Raw genomic sequence first — 27500 nt, 5'->3', positions numbered from 1 at the left:
GGTGAGCACCGCCCTCACGCTTCCTGCGCAGTTTCATCAGGCTCAACGTTCAATATAAATATATTATTACATATTAAAATGATTATCTTATAGATTAATCATTTCAATTTAAAGGGGTGATATAATGCCCTTTTCACAAGATGTAGAATAAGTCTCTGATGTCCCCAGAGTGTGTGTGTGTGTGTGTGAAGCTTCAGCTCAAAATACCCCACAGATATTTATTATAGCATGTACAAGTTGTCTCTTTTTGAGGGTGAGCGAAAACGCGCCGCTTGTGTGCGTGTCCCTTTAAATGCAAATGAGCTGCTGCTCCCGGCACAGGGGGCGGAGCTACAAGAGCTTGTGTCCTTTTACTTCACACACACACACACACACACACACACACACACGCGCGCACTGAAAATTTCAAGAACTTTTAGCCTTTTATGTTCAAACCGGAGTCAGATAAAGATGGAGAGACTCAAGAATAAGTGACAACATGTAAACAACATTTCTGAATGGTTAGTTGATGGGTTTATGCAGCTAATGTGGAGTTAACTCTCTTCTAGTCAGTGATTAGCATTTTCTGTCATGATAATCTATAAATCGTGTTCTGGGGACGGAGTTTATGTAAATTTTAGGGTTGCTGATGTCACTAACCCGTGAAGAAGCTCGTGCAGTTCTACCAGCCGTTTGTTGTAGTCCTTAAAAAGCGATTTCTGTAAAAGTAAATTTCTCCGTTTGCTCTGAGCGTTGAGTGTGTAACTGTGCAGATGTTGTTTACGCTCAAACATCAACATTACACACTCACTACAGTCGGAACAGGGAAATCATGATCAACCGCCCCTTTAAAGGTAACGTGTGTCCGTTCTCATGATGTCCTCAGGTCTGGAGCGCGAGGTGATCGCCGACGACCTCCCGCACCCGTTCGGACTCACCCAGTACCAGGACTACATCTACTGGACGGACTGGAGCCAGCGCAGCATCGAGCGTGCCAACAAGACCAGCGGGCAGAACCGCACCGTCATACAGGGGCACCTGGACTACGTCATGGACATCCTGGTGTTCCACTCGTCCCGCCAGGCCGGCTGGAACGCCTGCGCCGCCACCAACGGCCACTGCTCGCACCTGTGCCTCGCCGTGCCGGTGCGGGGCTTCGTGTGCGGCTGCCCCGCGCACTACTTGCTCAACCACGACAACAAGACCTGCAGCGGTGAGCGCTACATCCGCGCAGCGCTAGCTTTATCCCACGCAGCGCTAGCTTCATCCCGCGCTTCATCCCGCACAGCGCTAGCTTCATCCCGCGCAGCGCTAGCTTCATCCCGTGCTTCATCCGTGCAGCGTTAGCTTCATCCCGCGCAGCGCTAGCTTCATCCCGCGCAGCGCTAGCTTCATCCCGCGCAGCGCTAGCTTCATCCCGCGCTTCATCCCGTGCAGCGCTAGCTTCATCCCGCGCTTCATCCCGTGCAGCGTTAGCTTCATCCCGAGCAGCGCTAGCTTCATCCCGAGCAGCGTTAGCTTCATCCCGCGCAGCGCTAGCTTCATCCCGCGCTTCATCCCGCGCAGCGCTAGCTTCATCCCGCGCTTCATCCCGTGCAGCGCTAGCTTCATCCCGCGCTTCATCCCGCGCAGCGCTAGCTTCATCCCGCGCTTCATCCCGCGCTTCATCCCGCGCAGCGCTAGCTTCATCCCGCGCTTCATCCCGCGCAGCGCTAGCTTCATCCCGCACAGCGCTAGCTTCATCCCGTGCTTCATCCCGTGCAGCGTTAGCTTCATCCCGTGCAGCGTTAGCTTCATCCCGTGCAGCGCTAGCTTCATCCCGCGCAGCGCTAGCTTTATCCCACGCAGCGCTAGCTTCATCCCGCGCAGCGCTAGCTTCATCCCGTGCTTCATCCGTGCAGCGTTAGCTTCATCCCGTGCAGCGCTAGCTTCATCCTGCGCAGCGCTAGCTTCATCCCGCGCAGTGCTAGCTTCATCCCGCGCTTCATCCCGTGCAGCGCTAGCTTCATCCCGCGCTTCATCCCGTGCAGCGTTAGCTTCATCCCGCGCAGCGCTAGCTTCATCCCGAGCAGCGTTAGCTTCATCCCGCGCAGCGCTAGCTTCATCCCGCGCTTCATCCCGCGCAGCGCTAGCTTTATCCCGCGCTTCATCCCGCGCAGCGCTAGCTTCATCCCGCGCTTCATCCCGCGCAGCGCTAGCTTCATCCCGCGCTTCATCCCGCGCAGCGCTAGCTTCATCCCGCGCTTCATCCCGCGCAGCGCTAGCTTCATCCCGCGCAGCGCTAGCTTCATCCCGCGCAGCGCTAGCTTCATCCCGCGCAGCGCTAGCTTCATCCCGCGCAGCGCTAGCTTCATCCCGCACAGCGCTAGCTTCATCCCGCGCTTCATCCCGCGCAGCGCTAGGGTTGGGTATCGTTTGAGTTTTAACCATTACGCTTTCGATTCTGCTTATCGATTCCTAATTTCGATTCCAATACGGTAAACAACAACAACCTTAGATATCGTTCACATTTAGTGTTATTGCAGAACATGTAATTGTGTCTGAATATCATGAGCAGAAATCATCAGCTGAAGAACTCTTACACACGAGCGTTAGCCTGAGGGTTAAACACACCAGAGAAGAACAACCAGCCGAACTAATACACACTCCAGCATTATTAAACACAATAAACACTCAGTCATTAAACAAGAACACATACAAAATTAGCAATCGCAACAAAAGATAAAACTGAACAAAGATACGATTGAAATAAAGTATAATAAAATCAAGTATCAAAGTATCAATAAAATATACATTAGAAATATAGTCACAGTGATTCAGTGAAGAGCGAGTGTGTGTTCTCAGTCTTCTGCTGTGTGATTAGTGTTATTATAGAGACGGACGGAGGAATATTAGTGTTATTATAGAGACGGAGGAATATGAGCGCTGTCCCTTTAAGAGCTGCGGGTCCAGTACACTGACACACACGAGCGCAGAACACACACTCTCTCGCTCCAGCGCTTTACACTCATGCTGAGATACACACAGGAATCGAAACTTAGATTTTATGACAAGTATCCGTTCCCGACCCTAGGCTGCGCTGTCGGGTTCGAGCGCGTTTGAGGCTGTGTAACTGAGATGATGAGCGGTCACATGACTCTGTCTGTCCACCAGCTCCCACATCATTCCTGCTGTTCAGTCAGAAGACGGCCATCAACCGCATGGTGATCGACGAGCTGCAGAGTCCCGACATCATCCTGCCCATCCACAGCCTGAGGAACGTGCGCGCACTGGACTACGACCCGCTGGACCGGCACCTGTACTGGATCGACTCCAAGCAGAACCTCATCCGCCGCGCGCAGGAGGACGGCAACCAGGTCTCACACACACACACACACACACACACACACACACACACTCTGCTGTAGTTAGGCAGACGCTGCGTCCGAATCCGCTCCCTGCACACTATATAGGGCACTGTATCAGGTCGGCCATTTTGTAGTGGTGTCCGAATTCGACATCATTCCCTTCATGCGTTCACTACTTTTACCCACAGTCCTCTCTGAATTCGAGTGCACGTTCATTAATCATTACTTGAATAAAACATTAAAATATTGAGACAATATTATATAGATGCATTTTTTAATTTAATTAAATGACATTAATAAGGTAAATTATATAGGTATATTCTTTTTTTATTAAAATATATAATTTAGGCATGTGTTTGACTAACTGGCAGGTGTTTTCATAATTGGTGGCATTGTTGTTAACTCGTTAGACTGTACGGAAGAGTTAAGAGTATTCTTGATTATTATTGGAGCGTATTCATTCACATGTAATAATCATAACGACCTCGTCATCTGAGCGAGAGCTTCTAATCAATGAAACTACAAAGCTGACACGGAGATATATATAATTACTAGGGGTGTAACGGTACACAAAAATCACGGTTCGGTACGTACCTCGGTTTTAAAGTCACGGTTCGGTACGTTTTCGATACAGCAAAAAGTAAGAAATGCCAGAGAAATTTCCTATTTGTTAAAAGAAAAAATATTTTTTAAATAAGTGAGTTTTCCTACATCTTGAAACTTTCAGGTTTATAAATGGGGGTCATCTTTGAAGGATGAACAAATAATGTTTTGGTCATCACATTAAAAATAACATTTAAATATATGAAGAGTTTAGATGCAAAAGCCATTTGAAATTTTCTTCTAGAATGATCATTTTTATCAAGCTTGTATATTTAAGTTCAGTAATTTCACTTAAAGCAACACCAAGTAACTTTTCCTCAGCGGTCGCCCTACAGGTTGGAAGCGGAATTGTCCATTACCGCTGTCGTAAATAATTTAGCCTACCGCAGCCTACGGTCGCACGCGCACGCTCGCTGTTTATCCAGCACCGGCTTTGGAATCAACAATGGCCACAGACAATTTGAGGAAGTGGTGGGGGAAGTGACGTATGCTGTAAAGCAGTCGAATTTTGTAGTTCTTTTTGTGTCCCGGTTACTACCCGAAACCCGAAGTTACATAGTGCGAGTAAAAGCGATACAGACCACGTCAGGCTATGGCAGATGTGTCATTTAACTTATTGTAAGTCGATGTACCATCACAAGGGTCTTGGAAATATATATTATGAAGGTTGAAAAACTACATAGTGTTACTTTAAATGGCAATGAAGATTGCCTATTAATTGTCATTTGAGTGAAATTACTGAACTTAAATGTACAAGCTTCATAAAAATGATCATTCTAGAAAAATTCAAATGGCACTTATAGAGGCTTTTGCATCTGAACTCTTCATATAGGCTATTTATTTATATAATATTTGAGTTTTGAAGTGCTGGAAAAAGATGTGTGAAGTACTTGAAAGCATTTCACTATTCCAGCCAAACTGGTTACATTTAGTGTTACTATATTAAATCCATGGTGAATGTTGCTGGTCTGTGGACGTAAAGTATTACTAGTTCATTCACGGCACAATGTTTCTCCTGGTGTCCACGTCAGCGCTGTTTGATCTAATAGAGATCTACGGTTAATAACGGAGAAATGTGAATGCTTCTCACTAGATCTCGCAGCGATGTTATTACTTCAGTGGTGAACTCAAATGTTTTCTTTACTGGATCTCTTAGCGCTGTGTTGTAACGGTTGTAACAGTAGCCGCGTTTCCATTACAGATTTGCGCAAAACTTTTGCGATTTTTTTCTAAATATCGGTAAAAAACTATTGCGAAATGACGGCGTTTCCATTAACCGATGTTATGCGACTTTGGACTTTGTAGGTTTATAGCACATGTGAATAGACGTGCAGCCACCGCACTAGACGACATTATTATTATTAATGGAAGGAGACGTGGTGTGTTATCCAAGCATTAATGGTAAGGAAAGACCCTAATACTGTGAACGGCACATGAGGTGTTTCTGTGTGTTTCTCCCTCATTTCTGCTCCAAGGTCTTGATTGTGGCATTTCTTTGAGGTTTAGAATCCAGTATTCCTGCAATTCTTTTTTCTTTTATGAATTTAATAAAAAACTTTGTCTCGTATTCTGTCCAAACGGTCCGTGTATTTTTGCGTCCATTTATTTATTTATTTAACCTGTAGCCTAATTGAAAAACGAAAAATGAACGGTTGTTGTAGCCTATTTTTAAAGCGCAAAGTTGAACAACAAATTTTGAATTTGAACTGTAGCCTAGGCTACTAAACACCCAAAACTGCGCAAAAAAATAAATTTAGACGAATTTTCAGATTTTTGTTTATGACTTTTTGCCCCTTTATTAAACATTTAAAATATTCACAAATTAATATGAAAAAAATGTTGATTTTACTGGTTTTCTAAGGCCAAATTAGAACCCGATGATATTTTTCCCGCAGTGCTGAATAAGAAGAGCCATATGTCTCTGGAACCATAGCCTACAGAGAGGTGATTTATAGGTGATTATAGGCTAATGATAATGTGTCTGAAAAAATAACGAGGCATTTTAATTGTTTATTAATAAACTAGTGTTAGTGCCGACTGCAAACATATTTTCATCTCCACTGTAAAGCGGATGCGCCTTTAGAGAGAAATGCACCTTTCATATGGATTACATAATCAGAAGGTATTTGCTTTCGATTTGAATTTGTTCGTTTAAAAGTGGACATTTCAAGCTTTAGCCTACATAGGCTATATTTTGTTTCAGTTCATTTCTGAGACATGTTCCAGTTCACGGAGATCATGAAAGCGCACCTGATTGTTTTCTTTTATTTTGCAAAAGAACGTTTTCTTGTTATTGTGAGTTTACACAAATAAAAGTAGTTGCGGATTATGTATTATTATTTTCTGTATGACCATACATGATAGAGTATTTTAAGTTGTTTCCACTGTTGACAGGAAAATGCAAGTGTTCGCGCCCGCGCCGCCGTCATGCAGTGCGCGCTCCACACTCCGCACAAACCCTTGGATATGCGTCAAAATCTTGTGTTTATTTGTGATAATCTTAGCCCTGTATTATTATTGGCTAACCTGTATTATGAATGACATTTGACGAATTGCTTTGTTCCTTTTTTGGATAAAAGTGTCTTCTAAATATGTAGCCTAATAAATGTAGCCTAATAAATGTAATAGGCTATAATAATAATAATTATTATTATTATTTGCGTTTATAACTATAAATGACTTCACTTAAGACAGTAATATGTTTATCATAAAATAATTGATGAATGTATTATTTTTATATAACCTTTTACAGTTTTGGAAAATGAGTTTGTGTTATATTTCTTTTTTTCTATGAGAAGTCTATATTTGAAATATATAGAAGTTCTATATTTGAAATATAGAATTTTTTGCTATTGTATTATAGCCTACTGAGCTTTTTTCTCCCGTGCGGATTAGGATATCGTGGGTATAGGCCTACAGTTTATTAATCCGTGGGCACGATTTGTTAAACCGATCGAGGGAACAGTTTGTACTCAACCGTGAGGCCTACGGTTTATAAACTTGAGGGGAGGGATTGCAAAACCGTCGCCACAGATTTTTTTTTATTTAGGCTATTTTATTTTTTCACAGACGCTCCATATTACCTAAATGTTCCGGGTCAAAATGAAATGCAGAAATCAAATTTCGCAAAGTTGTAGGCCTATGTCAATTAGGCCTATTTGATTTTCAATTAAATAAGCAATATATAAGGAAAATAAGTTTGTATGTGAATATTTTTTCACCAGTCTAAAAACTAATAAAGAAGAAAGCATGTTTTTCATACGAGTTAAAGGAAAAACGAATGGACGCAATAGCCTACACGGACCCCAAACACACGCGCCTTCTAAGTCAGGTGACTGTAATTGCGCAAAAACTGTTTCCATTGCAGTTTTGCGAAATATTCCTTTTTCGAATTGCCTGAAAAACCAACTCATGCGAGCGTAAAAACTTTTTTGCGATAAATAGGAGTTTTTGCGAAATTGACGTGTTTCCATTGAGCGTATTTTTTAATTTGCAATTTCAATTTGCGCAATTTGAAGGGTAATGGAAACGCGGCTAGTGTCGCTTGATCGAGATCGGCTCCCGCTGCACAGATGTTGCTGCTCCGAACTGATAAACGATCCGTGAAGCACAATAGCGCAGTTTTGTTCCGCTTTCATTACGCTTGCCATTTGATGTTGCGCAACGTTGTGGTGATCGCGCCAGCGCGAATTTTGTCGGCAGGAAAAATGGTCCAAGGAATCGTTCGGTTTGTATGCGTACCGAACCGGAAGCCTCGAACCGAAATGGTTCAATACGAATACATGTACCGTTACACCCCTAATAATTACAAAATAAAGTCATTGTTGTTAATATTGTTTTATAAAGTAACATGTAAGATAAAAGGAGAACGAGTGGACGAGTGTTCACTATAGGACACAGCTGTAGTCTTCTGACTAAAATGTCATTTAGTTTTAGTCATAGTTTAGTCATCAGTTTTAGTTTTAGACGATAAAATACAATAAGATTTTAGACTACTAGATCTACAGTAGATTTAGTTCCTCAGAGGGTGTGTGTGGGGGGTGCTGATGTGTGTGTGTGTGTGTTCCTCAGAGTGTGACGGGTCTGATGTGTGTGTGTGTGTTCCTCAGAGTGTGACGGGTCTGATGTGTGTGTGTGTGTGTTCCTCAGAGTGTGACGGTGGTCTAATGTGTGTGTGTGTGTTCCTCAGAGTGTGACGGTGGTCTAATGTGTGTGTGTGTTCCTCAGAGTGTGACGGTGGTGTCCGGTGGCCCGAGTCTCGGTCTCCAGCCCTATGATCTCAGCATCGACGTCTACAGCCGCTTCATCTACTGGACCAGCGAGGTCACCAACGTCATCAACGTCACACGGCTCGACGGCTCGCGGGTCGGAGTGGTGCTGCGCGGAGAACACGACAAACCCCGCGCCATAGTGGTCAACCCTGAGCGAGGGTGAGCGCCGCTCAGTGCCGTCATGCGATCTCAGAGTGTGCCGTCATGTGATCTCAGTGCCGTCATGTGATCTCGCCGTGTGCCGTCATGTGATCTCAGTGCCGTCATGTGATCTCGCCGTGTGCCGTCATGTGATCTCGCCGTGTGCCGTCATGTGATCTCGCCGTGTGCCGTCATGTGATCTCAGTGCCGTCATGTGATCTCAGTGCCGTCATGTAATCTCGCCGTGTGCCGTCATGTGATCTCAGAGTGTGCCATCATGTGATCTCGCCGTGTGCCGTCATGTGATCTCAGTGCCATCATGTGATCTCGCCGTGTGCCGTCATGTGATCTCAGTGCCGTCATGTGATCTCGCAGTGTGCCGTCATGTGATCTCGCCGTGTGCCGTCATGTGACCTCAGTGCCGTCATGTGATCTCAGAGTGTGCCGTCATGTGATCTCAGTGCCATCATGTGATCTCGCCGTGTGCCGTCATGTGATCTCAGTGCCGTCATGTGATCTCGCCGTGTGCCGTCATGTGATCTCAGTGCCGTCATGTAATCTCGCCGTCTGCCGTCATGTGATCTCAGTGCCGTCATGTGATCTCGCCGTGTGCCGTCATGTGATCTCAGAGTGTGCCGTCATGTGATCTCAGTGCCGTCATGTGATCTCGCCGTGTGCCGTCTTGTGATCTCAGAGTGTGCCGTCATGTGATCTCAGTGCCGTCATGTAATCTCGCCGTCTGGCGTCATGTGATCTCAGTGCCGTCATGTGATCTCGCCGTGTGCCGTCATGTGACCTCAGTGCCGTCATGTAATCTCGCCGTCTGCCGTCATGTGATCTCAGAGTGTGCCGTCATGTGATCTCAGAGTGTGCCGTCATGTGATCTCAGTGCCGTCATGTAATCTCGCCGTGTGCCGTCATGTAATCTCGCCGTGTGCCGTCATGTGATCTCAGAGTGTGCCGTCATGTAATCTCGCCGTGTGCCGTCATGTAATCTCGCCGTGTGCCGTCATGTAATCTCGCCGTGTGCCGTCATGTAATCTCGCCGTGTGCCGTCATGTGATCTCAGAGTGTGCCGTCATGTGATCTCAGTGTGCCGTCATGTGATCTCAGTGCCGTCATGTAATCTCGCCGTGTGCCGTCATGTGATCTCAGAGTGTGCCATCATGTGATCTCGCCGTGTGCCGTCATGTGATCTCAGTGCCATCATGTGATCTCGCCGTGTGCCGTCATGTGATCTCAGTGCCGTCATGTGATCTCGCCGTGTGCCGTCATGTGACCTCAGTGCCGTCATGTGATCTCAGAGTGTGCCGTCATGTGAGGTGTGTTCGACATCGGCTGTGGCTGGATGTAACCGATCGGCGAGAGTAGCCGCGTGCAGGCGGGGAGGAGCTGCAAATGGAGACGTGAAGTCGGACACTTTCTGGTTCCCGTAGTGACAGCTCACGTGGTGTTTGTATACTTATCACTGCTGAAGTGAAATAAATTCAATATTTGCCAAATGCACAGATGTTTCAGACACATTTTCATTCATTACTTTATGTACTGCTTCATACTGCATCTGTTTGAACAAGAATAAAGTTCAAAATAGCCACTATCAATGAAGTGCAGTCGACGTTTTTAATCACTTTTATTTTGATAAACATAACACAATATAGCCTAACATCACGACTACATGAAAAGAGTGTTTACTGTTATAAAAAACTGATTTGTGAGCTTTAGTGGAACTAAAGGTGTGAGAATAAACACGAAACGCACGTGATCGTTGTCATGCGGTGAATCCGGCCAATCGTGGAACAGCTGTGTCGTCATCAGAGCTTGTGCAGCCCCGAGCAGCCGCTCTTCAGAATATGCGCTGGCTGAGTTCTCCGGCTGCTCTCGAATCGCTCTCGCGGTATTTTGATGGCATACGTCACAGTCACGTGGCGTCGGCGCTGTATCAAGTCGGACAACATTTCTAACCGGCATGCACTGCTTCAAGTCAGCCGCCGATCGGTCTGCGCAGAGCTGCATGAAGTCGAACAAGCCTGTGATCTCAGTGCCGTCATGTGATCTCACCGTGTGCCGTCATGTGATCTCAGTGCCGTCATGTGATCTCGCCGTGTGCCGTCATGTGATCTCAGTGCCGTCATGTGATCTCAGTGCCGTCATGTGATCTCACCGTGTGCCGTCATGTGATCTCAGTGCCGTCATGTGATCTCGCCGTGTGCCGTCATGTGATCTCAGTGCCGTCATGTAATCTCGCCGTCTGCCGTCATGTGATCTCAGTGCCGTCATGTGATCTCAGTGCCGTCATGTGATCTCGCCGTGTGCTGTCATGTGATCTCAGTGCCATCATGTGATCTCGCCGTGTGCCGTCATGTGACCTCAGTGCCGTCATGTGATCTCGCCGTGTGCCGTCATGTGATCTCGCCGTGTGCCGTCATGTAATCTCGCCGTGTGCCGTCATGTGATCTCGCCGTGTGCCGTCATATGATCTCAGTGCCGTCATGTGAAACATCTGTGTATTTGGCAAATATTGCATTTATTTCACTTCAGCTGTGCTAAAGTATACAAACACCACGTGAGCTGTCACTACAGGAACCAGAAAGTGTCCGACTTCACGTCTCCGTTTGCAGCTCCTCCCCGCCTGCACGCGGCTACTCTCGCCGATCAGTTACATGCAGCCGATGTCGAACACACCTGTAATCTCGCCGTGTGCCGTCATGTGATCTCGCCGTGTGCCGTCATGTGATCTCGCCGTGTGTCGTCATGTGATCTCAGTGCCGTGTGTCGTCATGTGATCTCAGTGCCGTCATGTGATCTCAGTGCCGTCATGTGATCTCGCCGTGTGCCGTCATGTGATCTCGCCGTGTGCCGTCATGTGATCTCAGTGCCGTCACGTGATCTCAGTGCCGTCATGTGATCTCGCCGTGTGCCGTCACGTGATCACAGTGCCGTCATGTGATCTCGCCGTGTGCCGTCATGTGATCTTGCCGTGTGCTGTCATGTGACCTCAGTGCCGTCTCCTCCACAGGTACATGTACTTCACGAATCTGCAGGAGCGCTCGCCGAAGATCGAGCGGTCGGCTCTGGACGGGACAGAGCGAGAGGTTCTGTTCTTCAGCAATCTGGGCAAGCCGGCCGCGCTGGCCATCGACAACGAGCTGGGCAAACTCTTCTGGGTCGACATGGACCTGCGGCGCATCGAGAGCAGCGACCTGTCCGGTGAGGGCAAAGGTCAAGCACGGTCACGTGACCATCAGTCTCCAGACACGTGTCCCGCCTGCACACGTCTGATGTTCATCCTTTATTAAGCTTTACATACACGAGGAAGCGTCACAGCGATGCTGGATCAGACAGTGCTGGGGTTATGAGCTCATACAGGTTCTGGATATGCAAACGCATCAATACATAAACATGAGGAAAGAGAAGAATAGATCAAATTAAATGACTACATAAAATTAACTTGATAAGAATGCATACAAATTATACATATGTATGTCATATAACTATATATACACATGAAGAGAAACTGTAAGTACATATATAATTATACATATGTGCAATGTGTTTTTAATGAAGAACATTTCCAAGAAAGCGTGTGACGAACGGCTCAGGGTTATTACAGTTAACTGCAACTACACACTAACTCTTTATATATTAAACAAAAGTGATTTGAGTTAACCCTAACCCATTATTTAGTTTAAATTAATGTTCTAGAATCACTCATTTGACACAAGAGTTAAATGACATATTTATTTTAATTAGTGTTTTTGTGATGTTTATTAGTTATTTTACTCTACATAATTTATATTTTTAGTTCAGTAGACTAAAATAACTAATAAACAAAAACACAACAAAATTACTGAAACTAACTCAAATGAAAATGAAAAATAAATATGTGCTTTTGCTGTTTTGTGTCGCTCCCCGTGAGTGCTCCCGTGGCCCCGCCCCTCAGCCCCTGACCACGCCCCTCAGCCCCTGACCACTCCCCTCTCTCCGCAGGAGCCAATCGGATCGTGATCGAGGACTCGAACATCCTGCAGCCGGTGGGCCTGACGGTGTTCGGGAGCTTCCTGTACTGGATCGACCGGCAGCAGCAGATGATCGAGCGCATACACAAGGTCACGCGTGAAGGACGAACCAAGATCCAGGCGCGGATCACATCTCTGAGCGACATCCACGCCGTACACGAGCTCGACATGGAGGAGTACAGTGAGTGTGTGTGTGTGAGCGTGTGTGTGTGAGTATTGATCCTGTTAGCTGATCTGTGTGAGTGACTGAGTGAGTGTGTGTGAGTGAGTATTGATCATGTTAGCTAAAGTGTGTGTGTGTGTGCGCAGATAAACACCCCTGCACGTCTGATAACGGCGGCTGCTCTCACATCTGTATCGTGAAGGGAGACGGAACCACTCGCTGCTCGTGTCCCGTTCACCTGGTGCTGCTGCAGGACGAGCTCTCCTGTGGAGGTACACACACACACACACAGATCAGCTCACAGGATCAATACTCACACACACACACACACACGCACACACTCTCTCTCTCATACGCGTGTGTGTGTTCCCCAGAGCCGCCCACCTGTTCCCCTGAGCAGTTCTCGTGTGTGTCGGGCGAGGTGGACTGCATCCCTCAGACACACTCACTCACACACACACACACACACACACTCTCTCTCTCACACACACACACACACACACACTCTCACACGCGTGTGTGTGTTCCCCAGAGCCGCCCACCTGTTCCCCTGAGCAGTTCTCGTGTGTGTCGGGCGAGGTGGACTGCATCCCTCAGACACACTCACTCACACACACACACACACACACACACACTCTCTCTCACACACACACACACACACTCACACGCGTGTGTGTGTTCCCCAGAGCCGCCCACCTGTTCCCCTGAGCAACTCTCGTGTGTGTCGGGCGAGGTGGACTGCATCCCTCAGACACACACACACACACACACACACACACACACGCACGCACACACTCTCTCTCTCATACGCGTGTGTGTTCCCCAGAGCCGCCCACCTGTTCCCCTGAGCAGTTCTCGTGTGTGTCGGGCGAGGTGGACTGCATCCCTCAGACACACACACACACACACACACACACACACACACACACACACACACACGCACGCACACACTCTCTCTCTCATACGCGTGTGTGTGTTCCCCAGAGCCGCCCACCTGTTCCCCTGAGCAGTTCTCGTGTGTGTCGGGCGAGGTGGACTGCATCCCTCAGACACACACACACACACACACACACAGATCAGCTCACAGGATCAATACTCACACACACACACACACACACACACACACGCACACACTCTCTCTCTCATACGCGTGTGTGTGTTCCCCAGAGCCGCCCACCTGTTCCCCTGAGCAGTTCTCGTGTGTGTCGGGCGAGGTGGACTGCATCCCTCAGAAACACACACACACACACACACACACACACACACACACACACACACACACACGCACGCACACACTCTCTCTCTCATACGCGTGTGTGTGTTCCCCAGAGCCGCCCACCTGTTCCCCTGAGCAGTTCTCGTGTGTGTGGGGCGAGGTGGACTGCATCCCTCAGACACACACACACACACACACACACACACGCACGCACACACTCTCTCTCTCATACGCGTGTGTGTGTTCCCCAGAGCCGCCCACCTGTTCCCCTGAGCAGTTCTCGTGTGTGTCGGGCGAGGTGGACTGCATCCCTCAGACACACACACACACACACACACACACACACACACACACGCACGCACACACTCTCTCTCTCATACGCGTGTGTGTGTTCCCCAGAGCCGCCCACCTGTTCCCCTGAGCAGTTCTCGTGTGTGTGGGGCGAGGTGGACTGCATCCCTCAGACACACACACACACACACACGCACGCACACACTCTCTCTCTCATACGCGTGTGTGTGTTCCCCAGAGCCGCCCACCTGTTCCCCTGAGCAGTTCTCGTGTGTGTGGGGCGAGGTGGACTGCATCCCTCAGACACACACACACACACACACGCACGCACACACTCTCTCTCTCATACGCGTGTGTGTGTTCCCCAGAGCCGCCCACCTGTTCCCCTGAGCAGTTCTCGTGTGTGTCGGGCGAGGTGGACTGCATCCCTCAGGCCTGGCGCTGCGACGGCTTCGCGGAGTGTGACGACAGCAGTGACGAGCGCGAGTGTCCGGTGTGTTCGGACGAGGAGTTCCAGTGTGACAGCCGGCAGTGTGTGCATCTCGCGCTGCGCTGCAACGGCGACGTCGACTGCCAGGACCGGTCCGACGAGAGCAAGTGTGAAGGTGAGGACCGGCGGCTCCCTCGAGTCCCGACACGGACTCACATCACCATATTACTGCCATATTACTGTATGTGTGTGTGTGTGTGTGTTCCTGCTCGTTCCCTGACGCCTCTGTCTCTCTCTCTGCAGTTTTCTGTCCCATGGATCAGTTCACCTGCGCCAATGGCCAGTGCATCGGCCGGCACAAGAAGTGCGACCACAACACCGACTGTACGGACAACTCCGACGAGATCGGCTGCTGTACGTACACACTTTACATTTAACAGAGTGACACACACGTCCATACTGGACAAAGATGTCCGTCATTAAAACGTAATTTGATATTAATCTACAAAAGGATTCAGTTGTATTAAACACTGTGTGTGTGTGTGTGTGTGCGGTCCCCAGATGCGACGGAGGAGCCGGCGTTTCCCCCCAGTAACACCATCGGCTCGATCGTGGGCGTGGTGCTGGTGCTGTTCGTGGTGGGCGCCGTGTACTTCGTGTGCCAGCGAGTGCTGTGTCCTCAGATGAAGGACGACGGCGAGACCATGACCAACGACTTCGTGGTCCACGGGCCCTCCACGGTGCCTCTGGGATACGTGCCTCACCCCGGCTCTCTGAGCGGCTCGCTTCCAGGTGTGTGTGTGTGTGTGTCCAGCCCCGGCTCTCTGAGCGGCTCGCTTCCAGGTGTGTGTGTGTGTGTGTGTGTGTGTGTGTGTCCAGGTGTGTGTGTGTCCAGCCCCGGCTCTCTGAGCGGCTCGCTTCCAGGTGTGTGTGTGTGTGTGTCCAGCCCCGGCTCTCTGAGCGGCTCGCTTCCAGGTGTGTGTGTGTGTGTGTGTGTGTGTGTGTGTGTCCAGGTGTGTGTGTGTCCAGCCCCGGCTCTCTGAGCGGCTCGCTTCCAGGTGTGTGTGTGTGTGTGTCCAGCCCCGGCTCTCTGAGCGGCTCGCTTCCAGGTGTGTGTGTGTGTGTGTGTGTGTGTGTGTGTGTGTCCAGGTGTGTGTGTGTCCAGCCCCGGCTCTCTGAGCGGCTCGCTTCCAGGTGTGTGTGTGTGTGTGTGTCCAGCCCCGGCTCTCTGAGCGGCTCGCTTCCAGGTGTGTGTGTGTGTGTGTGTGTCCAGGTGTGTGTGTCCAGCCCCGGCTCTCTGAGCGGCTCGCTGCCAGGTGTGTGTCCAGGTGTGTGTGTGTCCAGGTGTGTGTGTCCAGGTGTGTGTGTCCAGGTGTGTGTGTCCAGGTGTGTGTGTAGAGGTGTGTGTGTGTGTGTGTGTGTAGAGGTGTGTGTGTGTGTGTGTAGAGGTGTGTGTGTGTGTGTGTGTGTGTGTGTGTGTAGAGGTGTGTGTGTGTGTAGCAGAGATGCTCACAAGTCTCTGAGCTAGAGTCCAAGTCAAGTCTCAAGTCTCTTGTGGTTATAAGTGTTGCATCACGTACAGCGACCCATCCAGGTTGCTTAGAACACTGCATAACTTTATATAAGGAATTCAAAGCATGTAATATGTTAGGTTACACTTTATTTCGATTGTCCACTTTAGACATTCAACTAACCATGTACATTTTCAACTACATGTCAACTAACTGACTCTCATTAGAGTATTAGTAGACTGTGGTAGACTGTCAGGTTATGATGTGGGTTCGGGTTTGGAGAACAAGTTGACTTGTAGTTGCCAAGTTACTTATAGTCAGTAGAATATCTGTTGGGGAACCAACAAAATTAGAAATTATAATATATAATTAGCAGATATTAAGCCTACTTATACTCTAATGAGATTTAGTTGACATGCAGCTGCAAAGTTACTTATAGTTAGTAGAATGTATAAAGTGGACTATCAAAATAAAGTGGTACCATATGTTATTATGACTCCTTTATCTATTAGCATACAGTATCAGCTTTGATTTTGGTATATAATCAGTATAAACAGGCTATTGCAACATGACAAAAACACCAAGAATGCTTTACCTTTAGTTAATTTCTTTATTTTGCCTTGTAGCTGGAACATACCAAGACATAAGACCAAATATAGAAAATGATATAACTCACTAAAATTGACATACTCCTATTTAGTGCAAAACATCAGTGTAGCTAAATGCAAATAAACTAACTTCCAAACTTCCAAAACATTAAAATGCTCAAAATCTTTAGTGTAAATGTGAAGCAACTGACCAACTTATGGCATGTAACTTGTTAAGAACAAAATGTTTAGAAATAAAAAAAATCCAAAGGGTGAGATCAGACTGGTTAACCTTCTCTTCTCTTAACACACTATGGGCCACAAAACATTTCTGGCTTCTTCTGGCTGCACTGCCTATGCAACTAATCATAGCTTATATACTGTAAGTCAACACATCCCAGACTCTCAAACCAGTGTAACGTTATAACTAAATGAAACAGTAACGTTACATGATCAACAATAATCCTGTAACCTGTTTGTAGACAACGGGCAGCCAGCGGCACGTAAATGATTAACGTTACGTTAATCGACCACCACAAGTTTGCCAATTAAACAAACGCTCATTCATATTTCATAAGGAAGACACTCGGAGTTAACCTCTCGTAACGTTAGGTAGCTAAAGCAATAAGCAAGCTAACGGTAGATGGTCAATGCTGAGCTAAACATGTTTACTCACCTATCAGGGTGCGTTTTCAGACGCCTGATAAAATTAGATGTAGTTGAGCCAGAATCTTTTATCGTGATCCTGCATATTTTGCATTGAGCGCTTGTTTTGAGCGCGTCTTGTTTGAAGTTTTTGAACCCAAAGCTAACGATGAATGGCACAGCGGCGGCCGGTGCAGTCGAACTTTTGGTTTGTTATCCTCTCATGTGTGGTCGCGCGCGCGCTGCCAGCAATAGGCCACGTAGTACGTGGTTACATAGGCAGGCTGTAACGGAGGGAGGGGGATAACAGCGAGCTCATCAGACATTTCCTAAAAATAAACATTGTTCACGAGTCCCGCAGCTCGAGTCCGAGTCGAGTCTGAAGTCTTTCGAGGACGAGTCTCAAGTCGAGTCTGAAGTCACTGTGTGTGGGACTTAAGTCGCACTCGAGTCCGAGTCTCAAACTCGAGTCCCCATCTCTGGTGTGTAGAGGTGTGTGTGTGTGTGTGTAGAGGTGTGTGTGTGTGTAGAGGTGTGTGTGCAGGTGTGTGTGTGTCCAGCCCCGGCTCTCTGAGCGGCTCGCTGCCAGGTGTGTGTGTGTAGAGGTGTGTGTCCAGGTGTGTGTGTGTAGAGGTGTGTGTGTGTGTGTGTAGAGGTGTGTGTGTGTGTAGAGGTGTGTGTGTGTAGAGGTGTGTGTGCAGGTGTGTGTGTGTCCAGCCCCGGCTCTCTGAGCGGCTCGCTGCCAGGTGTGTGTGTGTAGAGGTGTGTGTGTGTAGAGGTGTGTGTGTGTGTGTGTATAGGTGTGTGTGCAGGTGTGTGTGTGTCCAGCCCCGGCTCTCTGAGCGGCTCGCTGCCAGGTGTGTGTGTGTGTCCAGGTGTGTGTGTGTAGAGGTGTGTGTGCAGGTGTGCGTGTGTGTGTAGAGGTGTGTGTGTGCATGTGTGTGTGTAGAGGTGTGTGTGTGCATGTGTGTGTGTAGAGGTGTGTGTGCAGGTGTGTGTGTGTCCAGCCCCGGCTCTCTGAGCGGCTCGCTGCCAGGTGTCTGTGTGTGTGTGTGTGTGTGTCTGTGTGCAGGTGTGTGTGTGTGCAGGTGTGTGTGTGTGTGTGTGTGTGTGTGTGTGTGTGTGTGCAGGTGCGTGTGTGTGTGCAGCTGCTCACGTGTGTTCCTCTCTCTCTCAGGCATGTCTCGGGGGAAGTCTGTGATCGGCTCGCTGAGCATCATGGGAGGCAGCAGTGGGCCGCCGTACGACCGCGCTCATGTGACCGGCGCCTCCTCCAGCAGCTCGTCCAGCACCAAGGGCCCGTTCTTCCCTCCGGTCCGTCTCCCTCAGTCACCCTAACCCTTGAGCTGAAGCTTCACACACACACACACACACACACACACACACACACACTGGGGACGTCAGAGGCGTATTCTACATCTGGTGAAAGGCCATTATAGCACTGCTTTAAATATAGTTAAAGTCATCATGAAAGGGAAGTTGCGCTGGTCTCTTCTCCTCTATTGTGTCGTATATCGAGTGAAACGCTTCAGGAACAAGAGCAAATGTGGGCGGGGCTTGACTGTGTCTGTGTGGAATTGATTGGATGGTTGTGGTTTGCTATTGGCTGATCTCATGTGAGTGACAGGTTATAGCCCCGCCCACATCATCAGAGAAGAGCAGAGATGCTGCAAGAGGAACTGATTCTGATTCAACATTATTAACACTGTAACAAATGCGTTGCTCAGTGTTAATGTTAGCTAATACATCAAGCAGTGTTTCCTGATGGGACGACTGTAACGAGTAATCAAACTCTTAATTATCATTTCAGAGAAAAAGAATGTCATCTTTATATTACTTAAAAACGCTATTAATTTCAGTGTAAACGTGATCAGAAAGGAAAGATTAGCTTTCTTTAAACATTATAATGGCGCTTTTCCACTGCTGGTACGGCTCGGTTCGGCTCGGTACGGTTCGACTCGGCGCGGAACGGTTCGGCTCGCTTCGCTTTTCCACTGCGTGGTACGGCTCGGTTCGACTCGGTACGGCACGGTTCGCTTTAGCTCGGTTGCTTTTCCACCGCAGTTAGTACCCCTTCAAAGTGGGTGGGACTGATCGTTATTTTGTCCCTACACTGTTTGTAGGTCCGGTGATAGCTCTCGCTGGATCCGCTCCTCGGCAACCAACGAGAGGAACGTCTGCACCTCGTCCACTGACCACGATTCAGCCATTTCTTTTTAAAGTTTAAAAAACAGATGCTACCGCGTTGGCTGTTGTCTACTGGTTATTTAAATCTAGCGGGTTTAGTGTCCAATGATGCTGGTAGTGACGATTCTGTCTGACCAATCAGTGATCTGCAGTGTTTTTACGTCACATTTTAGTACCGGTACGATACGCTTGGAACCTCAACAGACCAGGTACCATTTAAAGCGTGCCGTACCGAACCGAACCGTACCGTACTATGCAGTGGAAAAGCGCCATAAGTTGCTTTGAAACGATCCGTATCATATAAAGCTCTTTAGATAATCGACATTATCATCTATTAAATGTACTATACATCTATACAATGTACTATTAAATGTATCATACTTTTTTTTTTTTTATATTTACTAACAATATAACATTTATTACAATATTCTTGATCCCAGTAATATGAGGTTATGATGTGTGCAGATCCTGAACCCCCCCCCGTCCCCGGCCACCGTGAGGTCTCAGTACACCGTGGAGCTGGGCTACTCGTCCAACAGCCCGTCGACGCACCGCTCGTACAGGTAACGCCGCGCGACACAGGTGACGAGGTGTTACGGCGTGCAGCGCTTGACTGTGTGTGTGTGTGTGTGTTCTGCAGCTACAGGCCGTACAGTTACCGTCACTTCGCCCCGCCGACGACGCCGTGCAGCACAGACGTGTGTGACAGCGACTACACGCCGGGCCGCCGGGCTCCGCCCACATCCGCGGCTGCTAAGGGCTACGCTAGCGACGTGAACTACGACTCGGAGCCGCTGCCGCCGCCGCCCACACCGCGCAGCCAGTACCTGTCGGCGGAGGAGAACTGCGAGAGCTGCCCACCCTCACCCTACACCGACCGCAGCTACTCACACCACCTGTACCCGCCCCCGCCCTCGCCCTGCACAGACTCGTCCTGAGCCCCGCCCCCTGAGCACAGGCCCCGCCCCTCAACCAGGCCCCACCCCTGTAGCCGCCCCACCCTGCACAGACTTGTCCTGAGCCCCGCCCCCTCAACCCAGACCCCGCCCCCGGAGCCACAGGCCCCGCCCTTGTACCACCCTCACCCCGCACAGACTCGTCCTGAGCCCCGCCCCCTCAACCAGGCCCCACCCCTGTACCCGTCCCCGCCCTGCAGTCTCGTCCTGAGCCCTGCCCCCTCAACCCAGACCCTGCCCCCGGAGCCACAGGCCCCGCCCCTCAACCCAGGCCCCACCCCTGTACCCGCCCTGCCCTGCAGACTCATCCTGAGCCCTGCCCCTCAACGCCCCCTGTACCCGTCCCCACCCTCGCCCTGCAGACTTATCCTGAGCCCCGCCCCCTTAGTGCAGGCCCCGCCCACACCACCTGACCCGCCCTCACCCTGCATGGACTTGTCCTGAGCCCCGCCCCCTTAGCGCAGGCCCCGCCCCCATCACAGTGTAAATATCCGTCTGGAGACTTCGAGACGAGACTCTCCTGATGCGTCTGGGGTCTGGCGGCTCCCTGTACATTTTTTAAAAGAAAAGAAAACATATTTATATATTTTCTATACAGTGTTTATTGGTTACGCCATAGAGCTTTGTATTAAAAGAAATTTGTACATTTTTTTTTTTTTTTAAAGAGAAAGATTTATTAAATCCACACAGACGTGATGCGTTGCCTTAATCCTGGAGTCCTGAATCAAACGCTCACCCAATGCCAAATCTACGCGCAGCGCCCCCTGCAGGCCTGGAGCAGCACACACTGTGACACTCGCTGACACTACATGGTACTCCTATTTTTCTACTGTTTTCTACTGATGCCCTCGCCGATGCCCCCGCTGATGCCCTCGCCGATGCCCCCGCTGATGCCCTCACCTGCACGCGACGGAGGCGGAGCGGCACTGGAGCGGGAGTGCCGCGTTCCTTCGCTCGTGTCACGACTTCTCGTGCCTGAGCGTTTTTTAGGATCATTTTTCACTTTTTTTAAATCTCAGTGCCCACAAAAGCTCAACTATTTTTGTACCACATACTGTGTAGATACTGTATTTATAAGCTATAAAGAAGCCCATCATCATGTCCTTGCAGTGCTGCTGTTGTCCTGTCTCGTCCCGTCAGTAGAGCACGGTCCTCCGTGACCCGTGTGTGTGTAGATGTTCTCCTCTCTCCAGCGCTGGTGTTCGTGTGTGTGTGGATGTTCTCCTCTCTCCAGCGCTGGTGTTCGTGTGTGTGTGTGTGTAGATGTTCTCCTCTCTCCAGCGCTGGTGTTCGTGTGTGTGTGTGTGTAGATGTTCTCCTCTCTCCAGCGCTGGTGTTCAGCCCGTCACAGCTTCGGGACAATCATGAATGTGTGTCAAACAGCTGTTCCAAATCTCAATCCTGTTCTGCAAGGGCTTCTGGGTAACGCCACGTTTTTAGTTCCTTTATGATTCTGCTCACACCAGCATTTCCGTTTTCTTAACTGCACTTTACAGGAGCGGTTCAGTGTGTCCGTGTGTGTGTGTGTGTGTGTGTGTCGGTCAGCCGGGGGTCGAACTCTCGCCACTGAACGCTTCATGTTTCTGCGGAAAGCGTCACGGGTCAGACGTCGTTTCTGGAATTGTGGGAGAAATGTCTAAAGCACTTTTGAAGGAGTGAGCAGGATTGATTCACCACAGAATCTCGTCATTATTCATGTTTTATTTCGATTCTTTGCGAGGATGTGTTCAAAGGTGACCAACATTTGGTTTCTCATCAGTCATGAAATTTCCACTATCTCGAGTTTTTGTACATTGAACATGCTTTACTTGTAAAACATTGTATAAAAACAGATGTACAGCTCATTCAGTCACGACTATAAGCTGTTGTAACAAATGAAATGATCTTTTTGTAATAAAACTGAGTGAACTTTTACATTTAAAATGCTGAAGTACCACATTTGTCCACATGGCGGCGCTGCGGCTTTACGGAGTGACGACAGTGGAGAAAACATCACACAACTTCCTGTTTTAATTTGTTTTATTGTCAAAACTTAAATGTTTACAATGATACAACATCACCGAGAACAAGAATACAGAACCAATCAAGGGTGGATTTTTAAAAGGTTCTCTTTCATCATCTCGTTTCGAGATCCACCTATGGGAAGGGCATCCGTACCTGACCTCTACAGAAGCATCCAATTGCACCAAGTCTGGCTAACAGACAGAAGCGCGCAGCCAACGCCAGGTGAGGCCACACCCCCTTACCTACGGGCATATCACAGCTGGGCGCGCTGCTATTCTTCAGTTGACATTCGCTTCTCGCGATCTCTGCATTGACACAGTTCGGTTGGATTAACGTTACGCTGCTCTTCAGGAGGACATATCGCCAGATCAGCCTCCGCCAGACGTGAGTGACAGTCGTTTCTTCAGCCTATCCGCTGTGTTTTTTGCATCCGGAGCAAAAAAAAAAAAAAAAAAACTCTCGCTGTCCTTCACCTGCTCCTCCTTACATGGCTGCCCGCCACGGAGTTCTTCACCGCTGGCCCACCCATGGCTATGTGACCGTCTAAACAGCCGCTTCCCCCGGGGAACAGCCTATCACGACGAGCCTGCCCGGCCGCGTGTGGTGCTCTCATCGCCGCTAAGGACCCTCTCGTTCTGCGCGGTCTGCTTGGGCTTAACACGCTCAAGAAGCTTTGGAGAACCCGGAGAATTGCGGTCATTGTAATTGTTGCCCATGTAGCTTTTACTAAGCTGGCTTTTAGATGCACGACCCAGCGCGCCGTGCTCGGCCTTTCTGACTCGGAGGGGAGACTCGGTGATGATGACGCGCTACCGGGGGACTCCCGGAGCGCCACCTCTCTAAAATATTTGAGCTGACATCAGCCCAATCCGCATTCCCTGAAGAGGACATCTTCGCAGGAAAACCTCACTCTCGTTGACGAACCGGTCGGTTCCGGCGACGGGGATGACGCGGTCCTTTTAGCGTTCCCTAGGCTAGCGCTCACGCGGTTTTGCCTCAGTCCATCCTCCTGGAAGTTTGTGAGCGACCGGCCGTTCGTCTCAACATTGTGTGGCCAGCTCCACAGAGCGCCACCGACCAGGATAGGAATATTTACGACGGGTAAACGCTTGGACCACCGCCCAGTCTGAGGAAACAACTCTAAAGAACGTTTTCGCGAAGCTCATAAGCACGGCTGGAGCGTCCTGCTAGACTGTTAACGGTCTCACGGGCCTTGATGTGTTACGATTACGTGTTGAGGTTTTCAATTTATGCCTTCCTATCAAGGCGGTCCCGAACGCAAGCGCCCTGCCTGTTGTTCGACCATTGGGAGTAACGTTAACTCAGAGTCTCCCACCTACGGTCGGTTAATCCCATCTCGTGGCTGCCCAGCCCGTGTGTTAGTGGACGTTGTGTGTGTGTGTCCCCCTCCCCCCGTAACTTGTGGCTGTCGTGAGGAAAAGTACATAGCAGTGTTACCACACCGCACGCACTTGGTTCCCCTCACCCAGTTATTAAAAGCTTCGGCCCCAGTGTTTGCCCAACACAAAACACACAAAGCTACGAATCAAATGAATTCGTTTTGGAGAGAAGACCTCTCCGCAGAGAAAACTTCTCACTGCAGAGAGAGGAAATCCCTCCAAACCCCTGCATGTCGCCTCTAGTGTGCCCACTAGATGGCGCCTTTGCATCACAAATGAACCAGCTGGCCCCATACAGCCCCGCTCCGGCCCGAGCGGGGGCGCTTGCGAGTCACAAAGCGGCTTGGCAAGCCGTTTCAGCGCCCGAGTGGGTTTTTGCGTACCATAACCCAGGGTTACAAGCTACAGTTTGCAATAAAACCTCCGCATTTCAACGGCGTTCTCTCTTCTCACACAGAAGAAAACGCCTCACACATTCTGAAAGAGGACATTTCCTCCCTCCTAACAAGGGAGCGATTCAGATGGTGCCACCCAATCTGATAAACCATGGTTTTTATTCCTGGTATTTTCATGTTCCAAAAGGCATGGCGCCCCCGCCCTATATTGGACCTTCGAGTGTTGAACAAACATTTGAGGAAATACAATTTCAGAATGTGACAAGGCTCTCTCGCCTGTGCCATAAAGCAGAACGACTGGTTCACATCAGTCGATCTGAAAGATGCTTTCTTTCACATTAGCATCTACCCTCCACACAGGAAATATCTTCGTTTCGCCTACCAAGGCATTTGTTACGAATTCACAGTTCTTCCGTTCGGGCGCAATTTAAGTCCCCGAACTTTCTGTCTGTGTGCGGAGGTGGGCGTGGCACCCCTGAGACTATCAGGGCTGAGAATTCTGACTTACTGGCTCATCATAGCCAAATCAAAGGAGAAGGTGTCGCTGGACACCGGCCGGGTGCTCGCGCACATCACATCCTCGGGTTCAAGGTGAATGCGAGCAAAAACAATCTGACTCCCAGTCAGAATGTAATTTTCCTGGGATTGGAATTGAACTCAGTCTCCATGCGAGCGCGTCTCTCTCAAGAGCGCGTTCGCTCGCTGATGGACTGTCTGTCTCAGTTCAGAGAAGGGGCGAGAGTACAATATCGCACATGCCTTAGGCTGCAGGGTCTCATGGCTTCATCTATCCAAGTTGTGCCGTTGGTCTCCTGAGAATGAGAGCGTTCACGAAATGGGTTTTGTCACTACATTTCAGCCCGATTCGCGATCTCTGCCGCTCTGTAACGGTGACGCGCGCCTGCTCGGCGGCCCTGCGCCATTGGGAGAGCGAGAACTTTTACGCACGGGGAACCCCCCTCGGGACGGTTACGATGCGAAAAGTTTTGACGACAGATGCGTCCTTAACAGGCTGGGGAACCACCCAGGAAGGCTGAACGGTCTGTGGCTGGCAGACTACGTTCAGCGCACATTAACTATTTAGAGCTTTTACCATTTGGAAAGCTCTGAATCATTTTCTGCCTTGCCTGCAGGGAGATCCCGTTCTAGTACGGTGCGATAATACCACGGCAGTGGCTTATATCAACCGTCAGGGCGGCATGCGCTCGTCGAAACTCCACGTTCTAGCTTACAGGCTTTTGGTGTGGAGCAGACAGGTTTTTCTGTCATTACGCGTGACTCATGTCCCGGGCATTCGGAACAGAGGCGCGGATCTGCTATCGAGGGGAAACCCAATCTACGGGGATTGGCGTCTTCACCCGCAGATAGTGGAGAGGTTATGGATGAGATTCGGACTGGCAGCCGTAGATCTTTTCGCCTCATGCGAAAATCACCATTGTCCTATGTTCTTCTCGCTAAAGAACGTGGACGCGCCCCTCGGGGCAGACGCACTGGCCCACCCATGGCCCAAAGTGCTGCTGTATGCTTTTCCTCCCCTGTGCCTGATAATTTTCACACTGGCCAGGGTGAGAGAGGACGGCCTATCTCTCATTCTGATAGCACCCAGGTGGCCCAAAGCCCCGTGGCTGGCAGAGATAATCCTTCTGTTATACGCCGAGCCATGGCGCCTCCCCCCTCACACGGACATACTGTCCCAAGCCAACGGGGAGATTTACCACCCCCACCCGGACAGGGTGGCTCTCTGGGCCTGGCCCGTGAGAGGACGAACCTAAATGCACTGGGGCTCCCGCCGCGTGTAATCGCCACTACTCAGAATGCCAGGGCCGTGTTCGAAGGGTGGTATGATGGGCGTGGTCTCACATCTTATCAGTGCTCGGTGCCTGATATTTTGTGTTTCCTGCAAGACCTCATGGAAAGAGGCAGGTCCTTTTCCACTATTAAGGTCTACCTGGCTGCGATTTCAGCCTGTCATGTGGGTTTTGAGGGCTCCACCGTCAGGCAGCACCCTCTAACCCGCAGATTTATGGAGGGTGCACGCCGCTCTTTGCCGGTCATCAGGAGATCTGTTCCAGAGTGGGACCTCTCCATGGTGCTGGAAGCGCAGCCTCTGTATCCTTTTGAGCCTCTGGGGAGTATTTCCCTTAAGCTGCTGTCCCTCAAGACAGCTTTGCTCTCGGCCTTGACATCTGCTAAACGGGTCAGTGAGCTACATGCACTCTCGGTTCACCCCTCGTGCGCCAAATTCTCCCTAAGTGGAGATAAGGTTTTCCTTAAGCCTAACCCGGCCTTCATGCCGAAATGCTTCCCTGCGTTCACTTCGGAGGTTTTGGAGCTATCCGCTTTTCACCCTCCACCCTGTGCCTCCCCGGAGGATCAGGGGCTGAATGCTCTGTGTCCCGTCCGTGCTCTGCAAGCATATATGACCAGGACCAGTGCTTTCCGCAAGAGCGACCAGCTCTTTGTTTCAAGGGCTCCCCTGCACAAGGGCAGTCCCATTTCAAAGCAATGCCTCTCACATTGGCTTGTGGATGCTATACTATGGCTTATGAAGCAAAGGGAGTGCAGCCCCAAGGGGCATCAGAGCTCATTCCACAAGGGGCTTAGCCGCCTCTTGGGCTTTGTTCAGGGGAGTGCCACTGCAGGACATCTGCTCCGCAGCCAGCTGGGCCTCTCCTCATACCTTTTGAGCGTTACTACCGGTTGGATGTCACCAGAACTTCGGTGGCACACTCTGTCCTAGGGGTAGGGTCCTCTTAGCCCTTTCCCACAGCCCCGTTTAGTTAACCAACGAGGAGTGAATGGGCCGGCTGGCCATGTTCATTCCTGTCACCAAGCATTCGCATTCCTTCTTGGGTTTAGCTATGTGCATTGGTGGTGCGGGGGCCTAGCCTCGTGAGACCATCCTGATCTCGCGAGCTTTCAAGGTTTCACTCGCAGATCAGTCTGGATACTTTCCGTTAAAGAAAATTTGGGAGCAGTTCACCAAACGAACGTCCAATCAGCGTTGGCTTTGAGGCGGGTTGAGGTGTGACGCAACGAGAAGCGCGTCAGTTCAGTCTAAAGAACATGTCGGCTTCAGCGGATGAAACTAGCATCAGCGTAGCTATCGAGCAAGTTTTATCGGAATTACAGAGTATTTCTTCACTGAAAGAAGAGCAAAACACTGCTCTGGAGGCTTTTCTCAGAGGAAAAGATACGCTCTGTTAGTACGTCATATGCTTCGTTGATCTGATTGGTTGATTTGGCCCGTCTATCACCAACATAGGCCAATCAGCTAACCAGTATTTTCGCCCCTTACCAAAACTACTTCAACGGAAGGTTTCCAGATGGATATGCGGAGCAAATCCATCTGGCGGAG

At 49.6% G+C, this 27500-nt stretch overlaps 1 protein-coding gene across 1 annotated transcript in view; it reads left to right on the top strand.

Moving 5' to 3' along the window:
• The window catches only part of lrp6 (low density lipoprotein receptor-related protein 6), a 48766-nt gene extending 28411 nt beyond the window's left edge, over nt 1–20355 (top strand). Inside the window, 13 exon segments of the mRNA XM_056239919.1 lie at nt 1; nt 866–1192; nt 3133–3335; nt 8157–8359; nt 11358–11548; nt 12329–12538; nt 12667–12792; nt 14396–14632; nt 14761–14871; nt 15019–15249; nt 18378–18514; nt 19853–19950; nt 20028–20355. The exon segment at nt 1 is cut by the window's left edge and continues 184 nt beyond it. Of these exon segments, the coding sequence (XP_056095894.1) occupies nt 1; nt 866–1192; nt 3133–3335; nt 8157–8359; nt 11358–11548; nt 12329–12538; nt 12667–12792; nt 14396–14632; nt 14761–14871; nt 15019–15249; nt 18378–18514; nt 19853–19950; nt 20028–20325 (2373 nt within the window). The 3' untranslated portion in view covers nt 20326–20355.
• Nucleotides 20356–27500: the final 7145 nt, after the last annotated feature.

This window comes from Rhinichthys klamathensis, unplaced genomic scaffold, assembly GCF_029890125.1.
Source record: "Rhinichthys klamathensis goyatoka isolate OS25496 unplaced genomic scaffold, OSU_Roscu_1.1 h1tg000574l_1, whole genome shotgun sequence".
NCBI lineage: Eukaryota > Metazoa > Chordata > Actinopteri > Cypriniformes > Leuciscidae > Rhinichthys > Rhinichthys klamathensis.
Note: the sequence above shows the minus strand (reverse complement) of the source record. Positions and strands in the feature narration are given on the sequence as shown.